Source organism: Phocoena phocoena, chromosome 16, assembly GCF_963924675.1.
Source record: "Phocoena phocoena chromosome 16, mPhoPho1.1, whole genome shotgun sequence".
NCBI lineage: Eukaryota > Metazoa > Chordata > Mammalia > Artiodactyla > Phocoenidae > Phocoena > Phocoena phocoena.
Genome location: NC_089234.1, coordinates 5,159,675 through 5,176,800, shown reverse-complemented (window position 1 = coordinate 5,176,800; position 17,126 = coordinate 5,159,675). Strand labels below are relative to the sequence as shown.

The window sequence follows — 17,126 nt, the reverse complement described above, 5'->3', positions numbered from 1 at the left end:
GCTGCCCGCCTGGTCTTTTATTCTGCTTCTCCTCTCCCCACCCTCCTGAACTGTGCATGTGGCTCTGTGAATATGTCATCTGCTCCTGTCTACTTGACTTTGTGAATAGGGTTCCTTTTCCTGGATGGCCCCCTCACTTTGTGGGAAATTCTGATTCCTCTTCCCAGCAGGTGAATGTATTACCTCCCTAACTTTCACCTCCAAGGTCAATACCTGCTCCCCGCCGCCTCCTCCCTCATTAGCCCAGGGCTCTGGGAGACCAAAGAGGGGCCGGGGCTCTTCACCAGTATCTGTATCACATCATAAGAGCAAGTACCCTGTCCTGAGCATCTCACCTGTGCCAGGCCCAGGCCTTCTTGCCTCACCTTGCCAGGAGTACATTGTACCTCAGACCTGTGAGTAGCTAGTGCCACTGTGCCCATGTGAGCAATGAGGAAACCGAGGCTCAGAGAGGTAACGAGCTCTGCCCGAGATAACCTTGCAAGGAGGCCAACGGAATTTAAACCCAGCCAACCTCACTCCAGAGCCTGAGCTCTCAGCCCCCTGCAGACCGTCCCTCTGCAGATGTGAGCCCAGCAGAAAGTTGTCCCTGAGTGGGTAAACATTAAGTGGGGAATTTAGTAAGCTATGAACCGGCCAAGCTCAGGAAACTTCGGGAGGTGTGTGGGAGCAGGAAGGAACCATGCTCTGGTCTTCCTAGGAAATAAGAAGAGCTGCAATTCAAATAGTTTTTGTTGTAACAAGTGTTTCTTCTGAAGTTGGAAATCAGTAAATATACAGTTCCACACAGAAAATTAGTTAAAACCCCAGCACGCCTGTTTGCATTTGTATCTATGTACATACTGTTGGACATATGTAAATATGTATATGTTTGTTTGTGAACTGTCGTTGTATATTTACATGGTGACACACACACATATGCGTGCACACGTGAGTGAATTATTTTATAAGGAAACAAGTGATTTCCTCCCAGTCAAGTAGTCTGACCCCCTCCAGATGTCAGTTTCACATTGCAGAGTATGTAAATGTAACATGCAGTGTCACAAGCTAGGAAAACAAGCTTCTAGCAAACAGAGTTGCATCTTGGTGGGTCTCCTGCTGACTGGCAACCCGGTGTCCCCTGCAGACTGCAGAGAGATCCTGCTTCCCATGATGACGGATCAGCTCAAGTACCATCTGGAGAGACAGGAAGATCTGGAGGCCTGCTGCCAGCTGCTCAGCAACATCCTGGAGGTTCTGTACAGGAAGGACGTGGTGAGTAATGGCGGGGCTACCTCTGTGGACCCTGCAGCAAATGTGGGTCTGCGATCCCCAGGGGCCCCAGCCTCCCAGGACCAAGTCGTATTTGATTCAGTTAAAAAAATACGGCCGGGGGCTTCCCTGGTGGTGCAGTGGTTGGGAGTCCGCCTGCCGATGCAGGGGACACGGGTTCGTGCCCCGGTCCGGGAAGATCCCACATGCCGCGGAGCGCCTGGGCCCGTGAGCCATGGCTGCTGAGCCTGCACGTCCGGAGCCTGTGCTACAATGGGGGAGGCCACAACAGTGAGAGGCCCGCGTACAGCAAAAAAAAAAAAAAAAGGATGGCCTGAATTTTAAGGGTTACCCTTTCTTTTTCTCTCTCTAGAGTTGCATCCTCAAATTATTTTTTATTTATGTGTAAAGCACGATGATTATATTACCACGTGTGCTTTTCAGCACTGAAGATACTGTTTTATGTTTGTTTCCTATGACTTCTCAGCTAAGTGACTTCCAAGACTTAGATTTGATATTTAAGGTCAAAGGCTTTGATATTAAAAATTAGAAGTAAACAACAGGAGGCTAATTGCCTACTTTCTTTCAATTATTATTTTATATTTGATAAATAGATAATATTATTATTTTATACATGCACATAGTAGTTGTTGGTTGTTTTAAGTGCGTCCGAGAGTTTTGAGAAGAGCAGTTCTCTGCCCCTTTTCCTGGGTTCCTCCCCCCACAGGCAGTTTTTTCCTGTGCTTTCTTGGCTGTTTTTTTTTTAAAATGGTATTTCCTTTTGCATTTCTCAATTGTATGCTTATTCCACTGACCTTCTGTCTTAATCAAAAGCTGGTGCGGGCACATATGGAAACATCTGACCCTATGCTTCCATGACCCCATTGTACCCAGCACATTCATTTGGGCACACATGTGCACACACATGTAAAGACATTGGTTCTCCAGGTGTGTCTGGACAGGTGTACAGGGCCACGTCTGTCTCTGCCTCTAGCAGTGTGTCTGCCTCTAGCAGTGGCCAGATGGGCCAGGATTTTCAGTCGGCAGGACTTGATCTTAGCTCTTCCCCACGTGACCTCCTGCCACCTCCCCAGTCCACACGCACACACACGTGTGCGTGCACGCACCTTTCCTGCCCACTTCCTTGCTGTGCCCGCTCATTCCCTCAGAGCCTGGGTGCTGCCCTTGAAGAAGGAGGTAAGGTAAAGTAATTCATTGGGATGGTGGCTGCATCCACTCTTCCCGGACTTTGCCTTTGAAAGGTGTCGGAAGCCTTAACCCAAAGGCCAGCGTCCAGGGCTCCCATGCCAGGCCTTTTCCTTTTCTTATCAGATGAAAGGTCGGGAGTAAAGAGGTTGTGTGGCCAAGCCTCACAGAGGAGGTAGTGCCTGCCTGGCCTGTGCGGAAGCATCTAGAAAGCCCGTTTAAACACATTCAAAGTTCGTGAAGAAGAATCGGCAGTCCCATCACACACAAAGGAGCAAATTCTTACTGATAGAAGGTTCTCTGGCACTCTGAATCTTAAGTAGTGTGCTAAAATGATATTTAAACATTCGATTCCATGTGATTGTTCCCACATTATTGGGACCTGACATGCAGAGCCATCTATGGTTGTTATCTGTCAGCCTTCCATTTACAAATGGCCAAGTGTCTTTAGAAAACTCATTGGTGAGCTAATCAGGGATCATAAACATTATATTGTTTAAACAGAGTTGCTTTTATTTTTAAGGTTTGCTTCAATTAAATTACTATGATTATATAACACGTTATCATTAATGGACTATAATTAATAAAATGCCTTGAGTTTTCTTTGTGAAGGCTTTTGCCTCTGACAAGGGCCATTTTTCATCTCGTTAAGGGTTGTAATTGATTTACTCTTTACAGGATAAATGGATTCAGTGACAGCCGCGGGACGGGCATGTTAATGACTGTCTTAGGTGATGGTATATTTACACTGGTGTGTCCTCCTGCAGGGACCAACTCAGAGGCATGTCCAGATCATCATGGAGAAGCTTCTCCGGACAGTGAACCGAACCGTCATTTCCATGGGACGGGATTCCGAACTCATCGTAAGTGCTCGGTGACACACGCTTGTGGGTTTCATTGTGGCTGACAGCATCTTTCCCGGGAAAGTCATTCACTCTCAAGCCCGAAAATCCATGTGGTTCTTTCCCACCTGCCTTTTGAAACTAACCATGTCGTACAACGATACAGCAAGCAGTGGGGATGCATTTATTTACAGTCTAGTAGGTTAAAGGTACTCATTGCCACGATTCTATAAGTATAAGTAAGTGTCAAAGTTGAAGAGTAACAAACCAACATTTGGTTCTAGTTTTCTCATTGCTTACTTCTAGCAAAGGATGTCTATGTTCTTCTAAGTCCTCATTCTTCTGGCAGTTTCTTTCTACGTATTTACATTTAAGATGCCATTAATAAAATTTTATGAAGGGCCTTAAAAAGGAATTGAGGCCCTCCGACTTCGCTGTTTTATGTCTAAAGTATTGTAGATGTCTGTCCCGTTCAGATTGTCGAGACAAGGAATGGTATCTGTTCTTTTTCTCAGAGTTTTAACGATAATTTAGCAAGCTTATTGCTAAAGCAAGACCGGAGCATTTTCATATTATGGTGATTTTTTCCAGAGTTTGCCACTCTCCTCCTCGCCGTCATTATTCTTACATATGGTTTCGTGGGCAAAAGATGCATTTGTAGGTCCCATTTAATTTCTTTCATTTCTAGTACATGTTACCGTGTAACTGAGTTTGGTGGATCGCATTTCAAAAAAATAGCTTTCCTAATCACAGAACAGAAAATCCAGTTGGAGTCTTCGCTGGCAATCAGACTAGGCACATTGGTCTTCCTTGGGTGATTTTAGTTCTGTCTGCGTAGCCTGGGAACGGATCAAGTACAGTGACCCGTCTGTCTCCGTCAGGCCGCAAAGCAAGACCGGAGCACTGGGCTTGTGTTGGTTTCTGTGGCCGCATCACAGTAAAGGCTGCGGTCTGTGGTTTCGGGTCCATCACAGGAGAATAGTTGCTGCCTTTGTATGTTTCCATCCAGTAAAATCGTCTAGTTTTTATGTCTCAGGGTTTCAGCACATGTTATGTGCAGAGTTTCCTTTTTAAGGTATATCTCTTTTAGGTTTGGATTATAACATGTATAAATTAGGGAATAAAGTATTTCCTTGTAAATTGGCGTTACTTGCAGTGGATTTTCCATCATTCTGTAATCATGCTCTTCATCGTAACGATCCTTTTCTGTAAGCTGGAAATGCTTTTGTATACGTGGGTGGAGACTGAGCCCTGTGGGGGAAGAATTGGGGTGACTCCAGGGGCACCCCCGGGGTCCGGTGTTCCTGTCTTCTTGGGATTGTGCCCTGGGTGCCCCTGGAACACTCTCTCATTGTGGAACTCAAGGGGGCTTTAAGTAGGAAGAATGAATGTGGCTTCAAGTTGAACCAAGTTTGGTGTCACTCTGCTAAGACCCCTGTTGGAACAGGCTGGAGCAGCGGGGCTGAGGTGACGTTCTGGCTGTCACGGTGTCACAGTGAACGTGTTGGGCACTCACGATGGGCAGATGGAGAACATGGCCGACGTGGAGACCAGTGAACTGATGAGATGTTTCTGTCTCTGGTTAGGGGTGTGTTCACTTGGGTTATAAGCCCACACTGGCCAGCAGTTGAACTGGGGAGAGGAGGGCAGGGAGGAAGCCCATAACGGTTTGGATGGGACCTTAGCCTGGGGCCAGATTGTAAGACGTGCTTGCAGCTCAGTCAGAGGATCTAGAATGGAGCGTGGTGACTTCTCTCAGACCATGTGGTCCTGGATGCCTTTGGGAAATTTCTCACATCTCAGACACAGTGATAATAGCGGCGCAAGTAATAGCTGCTCTCACCGAGCACTTGTGGACGTGCTGGGCACTGTGTAATGAACGGAGGGTCCTCACTTAACCCTCCGCTTCATCATGCATAGGCCGCTGCAGAAACGCCTTGCAGAGAGGTGGGAAACGGTCCCAGAACCACAGCTAGCGTGGCGGCACTTGTGGGGAGCCCGGGTTGGCGCCAGAGCTGGCTTTCCTTGGTGTCTCTGTGCGACTGAGACTCATGGTGCTGATCTCAGTGCTGGTCCAGGAGGCCCAGAGGAGGGCTCAGAATTCCTCCTGGTTCGGCATTGTAGTTAGTGCGGCAGCCGCCCAGGGAAATAAGCACCTTTTGCCCTTTGCCACCTTCATTCGTTTTTGTGGACCAAATGTCAGGATGTCCTGGAGGAAGACGGGCCAGACCACGGATCGGTTGCCCCTTTCCTGAAGGGCTTGGAGGAAGCCATGTGTCCTAAGGAACCCTTAGGGGTGCCTGGGAAAAGCCCTTGCACCTTTACCAAGGGGGCATGAAGTGAGGACCCAGGCTCAGTCTTACCTAGCTGTGGCCCTTCTCCTACTGCATAGGTGACAGGGTCCAGGGCACCGTCAGGGGCCACAGGGCACTAGAGCAAGCTGCCTAACATCCAGGCGCATCCCCCCATCGCCCTGTCCTTCTCCAGAAGTCTCCAGAAGCAGGAACAGGATTTAGGTCCTAAGCTAACTCCTCCCAATGCCAGCATCTCTAATGTGTATACAAGGAGGCCAGAAATTCCTTCCTAGAATGAACTAGGCCATCAGGGAAGGAATCTCAAAAAAAAACCAAATAACTGAATATAACTGTAATTATTTAATGAGTGATGACAGCATTAAGATGTTTTCAGGAAGGACATTCTCCATTTCACATTGGAGATGTTCAGAGACTCTTTCAGTCGTCAAGGAACCATGAGTCCCCTTTGTGGCGTCCACAGAGCAGTGAGACTGAAATGTTGCCCTGCCGAGCTCAGCCTTGCTGTCCACATGGGCTCCCATGCAGATTTATGCATTAGCTTCTTAACGTCACTGCTGTAGCTCCGTGAATTTAGATGAGAGGAAGAGCTGGGGAAGAAAATATCCCTGACAAGGTGGCCAAAAAACGTAATCAGTGGCCCTTTTAGAGTGGAAAGAGAGCAGAAAATGGTTATAGGCCTGTTTGGGCTCAGCTGTAACATCTCGTTACACCACAGAGATCCCAGCCCTTACCTGTTTGCTCCTCTTTTTTGCATCAGTGGAATGGAAATGGTATAACTGTGAATCAGCTCACAAATTCTAAAGAATCGCTGAAAATGGACTTTAACAATTTAAGTGATTAAAAAGGTTTTGAATAGCTGTGCTTCACCTAATGATTTATTTCATGATATTGTCAACAGTAGTAGAAGTGTGACGCCTCTTTCCATCAAAACAAGTTATTCGTTGGGGATGAGTTGTGGCCTGACAGCTTCCCCATGTGTTTATATATGGAATTGAGAAGTGGGGAGCTTCACACGCCATTGGCTAAGCTGTGATGTACTGTATAAGCGTCTTCTTTTAACTGTATCTGTGGTACCTTCTAAACACCATGCAGTTGGTTGTATATCATTTGTTTTAGTTCATTTTATACCTTTCAACTTTATATTTGAAATGGGCTATTGGAATGCATCTCAGGCAGAGGATAAAAATATGCCGTGATCCTAAGTGTTATAGTTTTTTTAACAAAACTCCATTTGGCAAGTGTAGGACTGTAGATTGCGTGGTTGCCTACAGCAGGCCCTAACACAGAAGGCTTGCAGTAACCTTGCCACAGAATTAACATGCCATTTTATCTTTATTCCAGGATCGTCTAATGCTGTAGAATAATTGAGTGGGGTGCTGAGCTTTACATTGTCTGATTTCAGATTTTATTTTTCTCTTCCTCTTTGAAAAGATTTCTAGGCCATCAGCGTTGGGCACCTTCTTGGTCATTGTGTATGGTTCTGAGCAGGGGGCCATGGTGGCTTAGGTGCTCTTGTCTGGTGGGCAGGTGACATAGTTTCCCCGTCCCTTGACCCCCGCCCCCCCCCCCCCCCCACCAACACACACATGCCTGTGTCTTTGCTGGAGTAAGTGCTGTAAACAAAGCTGGGTTGAGAGCAGACAGGATGAGTAGTACACGTGACCCTTCCTTCTCTTGTGATATTAGCCTCTGCTGCCTCTTTCAAATAATCAGATTTACATTTTGTTGATGGGTCCTTTAAAAATGTAATTGAGTGAGAAGGACTTTTAAAGGTTTTTCTATGGCCTAGATACACACCAGAAGACTGAAAATTACTAATTCACGAAAATGAAAACGTGGCCTTCTTCAAAAGAAAGGTTCCCTTGGAAAATCCACAGAAGTAGGCTTAAGAAAGGGAAACATTCTTCCTGCATTCTCCACTTGTTCTTGTGACCACCAGACCTCCTGATTCCCTAGACTCAAGTGATGGAAGTTCTTTTGTTTCTACTCCGAACACCAGCCGTAGGGGACGTAGACGGGTGCGGTGTGTTTCATCGTGACAGTGGCACTATTGGTGGGGAAGAGATGCTGCTAGTGAAAAGTCCACTGATTTCTTTGAGCCTGCGTGATTTATAATGACTTGACATACTTCTTCATTTAAAAGATACTGTAAAAGACTCCCTTTTACCAAGACTCATCACCAAATATTTACACAAAGATGTTATTTCCCCATGCACGAACATTTGTTTTGCGATATTTATTCTAATGGACTTTACGTCTGAATGTGCTTTTAACAAAATGCTATTCTTAATCTTGCCTTGCAAAAGAAAGCAATGCATTATAAACGTTTCAAGTGGACAGTATCTGGTTTTTCTCTATGAGTGTTGCAAAAAGTGTCTCTAACTTGTATGTTTGTTAATAAACCTACTTAGGAAACATCTGACTTCCAGAAAATCATCCTATCACAGGTACACGTGTGAGTTGTGATGACTTTATAAATTCATTTCCATATGGTATCGGTATAGCAATTTTGCCTGCCTTTCACCTGTGTCTGTGGCCGTAGTACTTTTTCAAGGTTGGTCACTGACTGTGGATTTACTGCAGAGGAAATGAAAACCATATCATTACCTGGGTAAAATATACCGTGCAATTCTTGCATGTTCATCCCAAACTGTATCTTAAATTAATTATTGAGCTCCTTAAAAGGCATCATGCTGCTCGCATATGACCTTCTGATCTGCCAAAACGTATTCTGCGCATAACAGCACGATGAGTTATCCCTAGTTCACAAAACAGAACGTTATTTCTGAATCGTATAGTTCTTCTCTTCCTGTAAATAAGTTGGTTGCACACTTATCCCATGCCAAATGTGCCGGCGGTAGAGCTTTTCTAGATAAAAGGAGATATATCAGTATCGGGTCAGCTGCTATTATCTTTAGGTGACGCTGCACCAGTGACTCTTGTCTTCCTTACTGGTCACGTCAAATTTTATTTGCTGATAAAAATGCTCCCAAAGAATCATTCCAGGGCTTCCCTGGTGGCGCAGTGGTTGAGAGTCCGCCTGCCGATGCAGGGGACACGGGTTCGTGCCCCGGTCTGGGAAGATCCCACATGCCGCGGAGCGGCTGGGCCTGTGAGCCATGGCCGCTGAGCCTGTGCGTCCGGAGCCTGGGCTCCGCAACGGGAGAGGCCACAACAGTGAGAGGCCCGCGTACTGCAAAAAAAAAAAAAAAAAAAAAAAAAGAAAAAAAAAAAAGAATCATTCCAGCCGTGGTGGGCTTTGTAAACGTGTTGTGCCCTCACAGGCAGGGTGGAATGGAGGAGTTCACGGCCCGTTTCTTGTATTTTGTCCTTGCTCTCTTCGATGAGAAGCACAAAGCAGCGCTTGAATTTAATGGTGTGTCTTCTGAGTTGGAACTGAGGATTGTGTATCTGCCTTGCCTACGATGGCACCCTAAGGAGAATGGCTTTGCAAGGCGTGCTCGTGGTTGCTGTTTGAGACTGGAGTCGGCCGGGTGTGGGCCATGAATGATGATGCCATTTCTGCCACCCCTCAGGTCTCCATGGCAGCGGACACCTTGGCAACCTCATAGGATGTGGGAAACTTCTGCCAACTTCATATGCCCTTTCCAAGACAGCAAGGTTTCCCCACACCTTGATTTTCTCCCCAGTTTTACTCTGCTTTGGGAGAGAGTCTGAGATGGAAGGACCAGATGCAGAGGCCTGGGACCTCTCTTTGGAGGCTAGTCGCACACTTTCAGAACGACTGGTGGGCACCTGTGTGGCAGAATGCCCTTTGTTGGATCTAGTTATCGGTAAGAGAGGACCCTGAGGCCGCACCAGTATTCGGCTCACAGATGATTGTAGAATGTGACTTGGAGTTTTCCCCCGGTGCTCCGAGCATTGGGTCGTCCTCTCTACCCTACACTTGATCTGCACTCACCCACTCTTTCCCCAGAGGAACTTGTGAGGCAGTGGGAGCCTTCCATCTCAGCCGAATTCTTGCTCCCGCACCTTGCACAAGTGGACTCTGCTATTGCAGAGCCCAGGAGAGGGGGTGGTGACCTCTCCTCTCCTGAGTTTCCAGGGGGCCCTCTCCCTTGGGAGAGGAGGTTGGTTTGCGCTGGTCTCTGTGGGAGAGGCAGGGTGCTCAGTCCCACTGGGGCACTGGTCCCCCACCCCGGGGAGGGAAGAAGAAAGGAAGGAGGTGGCCGACCCCCTGGGGCTGTGGACCTGCTTGATGGATGATCTAGAGAGAATCTGTCTCCAGGGGGGCATGGCAGGGTTTGCCCTGGAAACACTGATGAGTTCAGTTGTCCCCCGGAGGTTCTTTAAAAATTAGACCTGGGCTTCCCTGGTGGCGCAGTGGTTGAGAGTCCGCCTGCCGATGCAGGGGACGCGGGTTCGTGCCCCAGTCCGGGAGGATCCCATGTACCGCAGAGCGGCTGGGCCCGAGAGCCGTGGCCGCTAAGCCTGCGTGTCCGGAGCCTGTGCTCCGCAGCGGGAGAGGCCACAACAGTGAGAGGCCCGCGTGCCGCAAAAAAAATAAAATAAAAACAAAAATTAGACCTCAGCCAGATCCTGCTGTGTATGGTGCCCTTTGCCCTTAAAAGCCATCCTGTTCTCCTGGCAGCTGAAGCCCACGCCAGGGTGCGTGGTCTGGTCAACTGAGTCTGAGCTGGATTTCAGCCCTGCCCCCTCCCCAGCCAGACCAGGCCAGTAGGCAGTGCCCACGGCCCTTCTCCTCTCCCAAAGACCCAATGGAGTTCTCTTCAGCCCGAACAGCTTTCCTTTATTATTATTTCCTCGGATTATTTTTTACCAAATTATTGAAACCACGAAATAAGATTAATAGCCACACAAAACATGACCTTTGATTTTTTTTTTATTTAAAAATTAATAAAGAACTTAGTGACAAGTATAATAATTTAATCTCTATACGTAATGCCATGTGTACATCTACATATGAGGGAACATGGTACTTTTTACCTTGGTTTTGTATCAAAGATTTTACTTAAATCTTTCTAAGAGAAGAGTCATCATCTGTTAGGACACATTGCAGTTAAACTATGAAATGAGTTTGAAAATATTTTTCTATTCTGAAGACAGTTTCATTTTTAAATAGGAATTTATCTTCAGTTTCCTTTTTGATTCTGAAAATATTAACTTTTTTTTTTTGTCTAGACTGCTTTCACACAGTGATGTTACTTTGTTTACTAGATGTCCTCTTTGTTAGACGGAATTATGATTCTAAGCAGAGAGCTGCTAACACCCTTATTTCAATTCACTGAGATAGTCGGGGTTTTGAAAACACAAGGAGAGAGAGCCTGTTGCAAACATTTTTTATAACTTTAGTTAAAAAGAGTAGAAAATACATGAAACACATTTTTTTAAATTTTATCTCTACATGAAACAATTGCACTTCCTTCATGGTACAGGATCAACTTAGCCTTCCTCTTGCACAAAAATATTTCCCAATTCTGTTAACTGATATTCAAGGATTTGTATCCTCATGTATCATGTCCACAAAAGATGCATGTTTTTCTTTTACTTAAAGCACACATCTGTGATATAGCTTGAGTAATCCCCAAAGAATGCTTACATGAGATACTCCTGTCACTTTTTTTTCAAGTCCACTAAGGTCTTTCTAGAATCAAAACCCTTAGAATGAAAATAGATTTGCTGTTGAGTCAGGAGGAAAATGCGTGGCAAGAAATAGCTCCAATCTGAGAAACGCAGGTAGATCCTTTCACTAAGGCCGACCACCTTATTGGCATCTGGTCAGTGAGGTGTGCGTGTGAGCACGAGATTAGATAAGAAACGGTTGGACAGAGACCAGAAGACTCGGTTTCATTGTACATTCACAAACGACTCAAAATTAAAGTTGAACCAAAAAAAGTCAAAAGAAGATCCCTACTTCCTACTGTGAAAAGCCAAAACTTGATAGACAAGAGTCCTTAATAGACTAGGGGCTTTTGATTTCTATAAAAAGGTACTTGCAAAGGTGCAAAGGAATGAGTGAAAAAATAAAGGAACTAAGATTTATATTGCAATGTGTAATCAAAAGAGAACTCGAAGTGTCACGATTTATTTAAAAAAGACCTAAAAACATTTGATTCACAGCTTTCCCCTAGGTATGTCATTTAGTACAGCTCACTAATAGGTTAAATGTAGGTGACGTTAGTTGGTTTGTTGGTAGCAGCTAAACTAAGCACGCGGTTTCTCTTTGAGATGGTCAGATCTTCTACAGTTGTTACAAAGCATAACGAATTGTATAAAATGTCTGACTGAGCTTTCGTGATGAACGGTGTCTCAGAGATTGATCCACAGAAACACTTTCCGGTGGCAGAGAACGCCTGTGATTTATTGGTGACTGTATTATCTGCTGTGTATCTCTCTACGTGTGTTTTCAAATTCTTGCCAGGATTTATCATTTGGCCTTTGGGTACCAAAAGATTAAAAATGAGATCTACGAAAGCTTAGTGTCCGATAGCTCTGACCCTGTCAACTTGCAGTGATTAAACTTGCATGTCCTGCAACTTGCATGTCCTGACTTTGGGGGACTCCTGGCTGCTGGGCATTTGCAGGATGAGCAGTAAGCACGTCACCGGTCTGGAGTTGAAACAAACGCTGAATTTGAGGTGTCAGTGTGACGCTGAGATGTCCCTTGGCTTAGCGCTACAGCACATGAGGCAAATATACATATAGTCACATTTTAGAGATTATTCATGGTCTCCGACCACTTGAAAAAAATTGTGCTTTCTCCGGAATTTGATGTGCTGAAAATTGCACTCGCCCCCCGCTTATTTGCAAAATTAAACATAAAAATGAAGTCCTTTGCAAATGTAAGGGCTACTTTTTCTTCTCAGTATTAAAAAAAAAAAATAAAGGCTTGAAAATAATTATGAGTTTTAGCTGTGTTACAGAGTGACAGCCTGCCATTCTGCAGGTTGATAATGTAATCCTTGCTGATCTGGGGTGCGGGCATAGAATTTTTACTTAGCATCTTTGACTATGTTAAGTTTCGTTTCCGGTATTACATCCCACATCCACGAACTGCAAAGAACAGCTGGCAAGGTGTGACATGTACTACTTCGCTTCTGTGAGTTGATCTGTTACAAAGGCCTTTTTGGTAAGCAGGGTGAGAACTGGTGGTGTCCGAGTCAGCCACCGTTCACTCCGTCCTATTCGTTTTGGGAAAGGATTTACTTTGAACTCCAGTGGGTTTTAAAGACGGCCTTTAGACTCCAAACACCGTGAGTTTTAAAGGAACCAGAGTTTCCATCGTCCGTGCTTTTTAGATTCAGTTTTGGGTTTTTGCTTGGGAGTTGAGTAAGTCTCCTGAGAGTAAGGCGAGTGTGCGACCTGAGTTTCCTCGAAAGGATGGAGTTTCCTCAGAACTGGCTGGAGTTTGTCTTCTTGCTGCTTAAAATCTAGCTCCACACTAGAAAGAAAAGAGAGGGAAGAATTTAGCGCTTGGTCTTTCCTATATAAAGAGTTCCCTTAGAGACAGCAGAATTTGGTACCATCCCGGCAGGGTAATGATCATTCGGATGGTGTTTATGATGCCGTTTGACGGTTCAGTATTAAGCAATTGGCTATAATATGTTTTAGTGCTCGGTCACTGTGAACTATCTCCAAAAGTTTCATTTTCTTTGAAAAGTAACTTATTTGCATTCATTGCCAACTTTTGAAGTTTTATTAATGGACACAGTTGGTGTGAAAGCATATGTGTTTGTTGAAATGAGACATGTGACATGTGAGTAACCCTTTTGCTTGTCCATAGACTGCATACATGTGCTTCACGGGACAGAGAGGTAACTGAAGATATGAGTGTTCAGGGTCGTCTTAGTGCATGTACACCAGGTATTTGGAAGCTCTGTGCAACTTTCCACAAGGTCAGAGAAAACCATTTATCTCACCTGAAACAGTTGTAAAGTGAAGTGACCTTGGCTTCTGGTCTCCTTTGCAAAAAATCTCATCTGCCTAAAAAACTGGTAAGAGCCCAAATATCCAACATTGGGGAAAAGAGTGTGTTTTATCAAGTCAACACCATTGAATATCACTCAGTTGCTCGCAAAGACAGTTTTCCAGGCAAAAAGACAGTGTTCGGTGAAAATAACAAAACTGTAGTTACGTGGCTGAAGCCATAATGTGCAAACATGCACCCATGGGGAAGGACATTTGCCAGTAGTGACAGGGTTTGTGTTAGAACGACAGGGTTAAAGCTGGTTTTCTTGTGTCTCATGAAATTTCTCCTGAGAATGCTGCATTTGGCCTAGAGTCCTCCCATCCGTTCATGGCTTTGGAAGGGACCATTGTTGACCCCTTAACTTTGGGTAGGACCCCCCTGCTCCAGTGTCACTGTTCTGTGATCAGCCCAGGGGCAACGGGCCTCGCCTCCCTTTTGGTTCCCTTGCCTGTACCCCTAGAATTTGAACCTGGCGCTGCATCACGCCAGGCCTCCGGAGATGTCCACTCTGTGCGGCTTCCACTTCTGCGCCGGGTGCCAGTGGAAATGTCAGTAGATTCACGAAAGGCTCAGCAGTGATGATAATACGTGAGCTCAACATTTTACATCCAGTGGAACCGTAAACCATTTACAAACATATGATGTCCTGTTGATTTAGAGAACCGTTAATCCTAGCTACATTTTGACATTTTGCAAAGACAAAAAACAGCAAAGCTGTATTATCTGGAGTTTTAAAAACAAGTTCAAGACCCAGCTAATGGACCGTTTTATGCTTTAAATCCAGTGTTCCATTTTTCTTATCATCAAAGACTGTATTAGTGAAAAAATTAAAAATATTGTCAGAGACGTTTATGGCTAGTTCTCCCCCTGTTCCCAAAACAAAAATTATTTCCCCCCCTCGTTTCAAATGGCCTCTTTGAGTTAGGCTGCAGTTTCTAGGAAATAGAATAAAACCCCGTGAACTCATGACTTGCTAATCTAGAACAGGGGATAATGTAGTCATGCTTCCTCTTGGGGACAGTTGTGAAAAGTGCAGGTCTCAGGACATGCTGCCTTTGTGAAACACGAGCCTCAGTTATTGTTTCAGTGGGAAGAACAGGGATTTCCCTCCTGGCCTTTTCATCTTATGCTGCGGAGCGGGGAGGGAGTGAGTGGGGGCTCAGATAAATCCCTTCACCTCCTTAAGGTTCGGTTTCCTTCACTTGAAGGGGTACAATAATTACTGTCCTGGTATCTTACTGAAAAATGGTAAGGATCCTCCCCACTCCCCCTGTCCTGAAAGAGTTTCCTAAACTATAAGATGCAATTCAGATATTATTTTCTCCTTATCATTTGTTGGTCACTAATTGTATAATGGGGACAAGAGCTAACAATGATTAAGAAATACCTATTCAAGAATTCTTCAACTTGGACATTTAACAAGGAAAATAAGAACCTTGCCATCGAGTCTGTAAGATAGTATAGCATCCAATATGGTATTTTAGGTACAAAAGAGTAATTTTGTCAAGGTGCTTGGTTAGTATTGAAAGCATGTTCTCCAGATCATAACCGTCTCAATAGGCCCAGATAGGTTTTGTGTTATTAGGTCAGAGGGTGGGTGCTAGCATTTCCTGGGCTAACAGTGCAATTCTGGGTACCTGTAATTATTGAATTCCCATTAAGCTCCTACATCGGGGATCCTGTTATTAACCAACTTATCACACCGCAGAACCACCACTGAACCACAGCGTAATCTAATCTGAGTTCTTGTTAACAAAGTGACTTGACTTCATCTGTTGATTCCTGTCTGCACTCCCCCACGACTGAGAAGCTGCCGCCAGGAGCTGGTTTCTTCGTGGAGGGAGTGTGAGTGGCCGTGAGCGCCTGGTGGGAGATGCCTGCAGTGAGGTGACCTTGAGCCCTGCACCTCCCTCCCGGTCTGTCACCCCAAGTTGCAGTGCACCTGCTTGGCAGGTGATGTCCAGGTACCAGGGGATGCCGTGCCCTGCTATCAGGTAGGAATAACGTGGCTCTGTCCAGTGTTTTCCACTGGGGGACATTTCTCCTTTAAGGCGGAGCACACCCAGTCACCGGGGTCAATGTGAAGCAGACAGCCGGCTGGAGAGGGCAGTGTCCGAAGGTTAATCGTCTGGCCGACTCTAGCTGACACAGAGCAAAGGTCCCTTCAGTCTTAGTAGCCAAATGGCCAGAATAAAGCAGCACCTGCTACCCTGGTCCGCACAGAGGACTTGGACAGAAGCCAGCGGTGGACAGTCTAGGGCACTTGGACTCTGTGTCCAGAGCCCCTCCCTGTTTAACACAGGGAGCTGTCCAGATAGGGCCTGGGAGCGGGGAATGGGGGGTGGGTGCCGCCTCGTGGAGAAGCGATGGCCCTCGACTTGGGCTTCCACGCTGATCGGAGGGACACGGTGGGTGTGTTGGCGGGGTTGGCTGCAGCTGCCCGGCAGACGGTGCACGTGGGCACCGTCACCGTCTTCAGGGTGTCGCTTTCTCCCCTGTCTGGAGCACGTGTCCTGGCCACTCCTTGCCCCTCTGTCCCCAGGCCCACATGACCTCCTTACTCTCTAGCGCCTTCTGCAAGCTCCCCCACTCGGCTCCTTTCTCCCTTCTTGGCACTCACTACAGATGACTGCGTTTGTCTCTGTGTCATTTTGCCTCCGTCCCCCGAATGCAGCTGCTGTGACGGGGTGACTCTTGTCCCGTCTCTGCTCCCAGCACCTACAGCACGGACTGAGTCGCGGCAGTTGCCTACGTAATACTTACAGAATTAACGCATGAGCCGTAAAAGACAAGTCTCGTTTCGGCTTTCGTCCCCATTGCCCTGGGCTGCTGTGTCTTGGTCGGTGATGTTGGCTGTGCCCCCTTGCTCTTCCCTCCCATCGAGCCCCCTCCTTACTGCCGGTAAACAGGGCTTCTCCCGCAGGCAGTGCTGTGGAACCCACTCCTGGTGGAATCTGTGGCCCGGCTCCCGTCTCTCAGAACTTAATCGAAGAAGATGCTGAAACTTTTGTCGTAAAACACACACCAGGATCTGTTTGCAGCCTGCCTCCCCCGCTTCTACTCCTGGCTTCCCCTTTTCTGGAAGAGTCTGCGGTAAAATCTTTAAGATGGGCGGGGTCAGCAGGGTGCGGCCAGTTGTGCTCTTCGAACCCGGGGGTCTTGTGATTCCCTTCCCGCTTTTCCTGTGGGCTGGAGGCCCTGCTGTGGTTTTCTGTATGACGCTGCTTCTGAGCTCAGTCAAGGGCAGTGCACCTGCCCTCTGCGGTTTGGACCTGCCTTCCCAGAGCAGTTCCAGCTCAGAGACTCAGCCCTCATTGAACAGGCAGACAGGAGTGTGTGTGTTCCAAGTCTGGCCTCTAGACCGTGTCCTCATCTGTTAGGGCTCGGCTGGGGCTTGGCACAGCTTCCTGCAATGCCCAGGGTCTCAGAGTCCGGCCGCACACGAGGCTGGAGGCTGCTGGTGGTACCGTCCGCCTCCTGCAGGCCAGATCTGGCGTTTGTAGCGCACCGTCGAGGGGACACACGCATCATGCGGGACACTTGCACCTCCGAGGATAAGCA

At 46.6% G+C, this 17,126-nt stretch overlaps 2 protein-coding genes across 2 annotated transcripts in view; one reads left to right on the top strand and one right to left on the bottom strand.

Moving 5' to 3' along the window:
* Positions 1-17,126, top strand: part of DOCK1 (dedicator of cytokinesis 1) — a 474,607-nt gene that overhangs the window by 145,403 nt on the left and 312,078 nt on the right. Inside the window, exons 17-18 of the mRNA XM_065894212.1 lie at positions 1,127-1,254; positions 3,225-3,320. Of these exons, the coding sequence (XP_065750284.1) occupies positions 1,127-1,254; positions 3,225-3,320 (224 nt within the window). The remainder of the gene's footprint in view (positions 1-1,126; positions 1,255-3,224; positions 3,321-17,126) is intronic.
* The window catches only part of INSYN2A (inhibitory synaptic factor 2A), a 36,702-nt gene continuing 32,432 nt past the window's right edge, over positions 12,857-17,126 (bottom strand). Inside the window, exon 3 of the mRNA XM_065894922.1 lies at positions 12,857-13,037. Within this exon, the coding sequence (XP_065750994.1) occupies positions 12,857-13,037 (181 nt within the window). The remainder of the gene's footprint in view (positions 13,038-17,126) is intronic.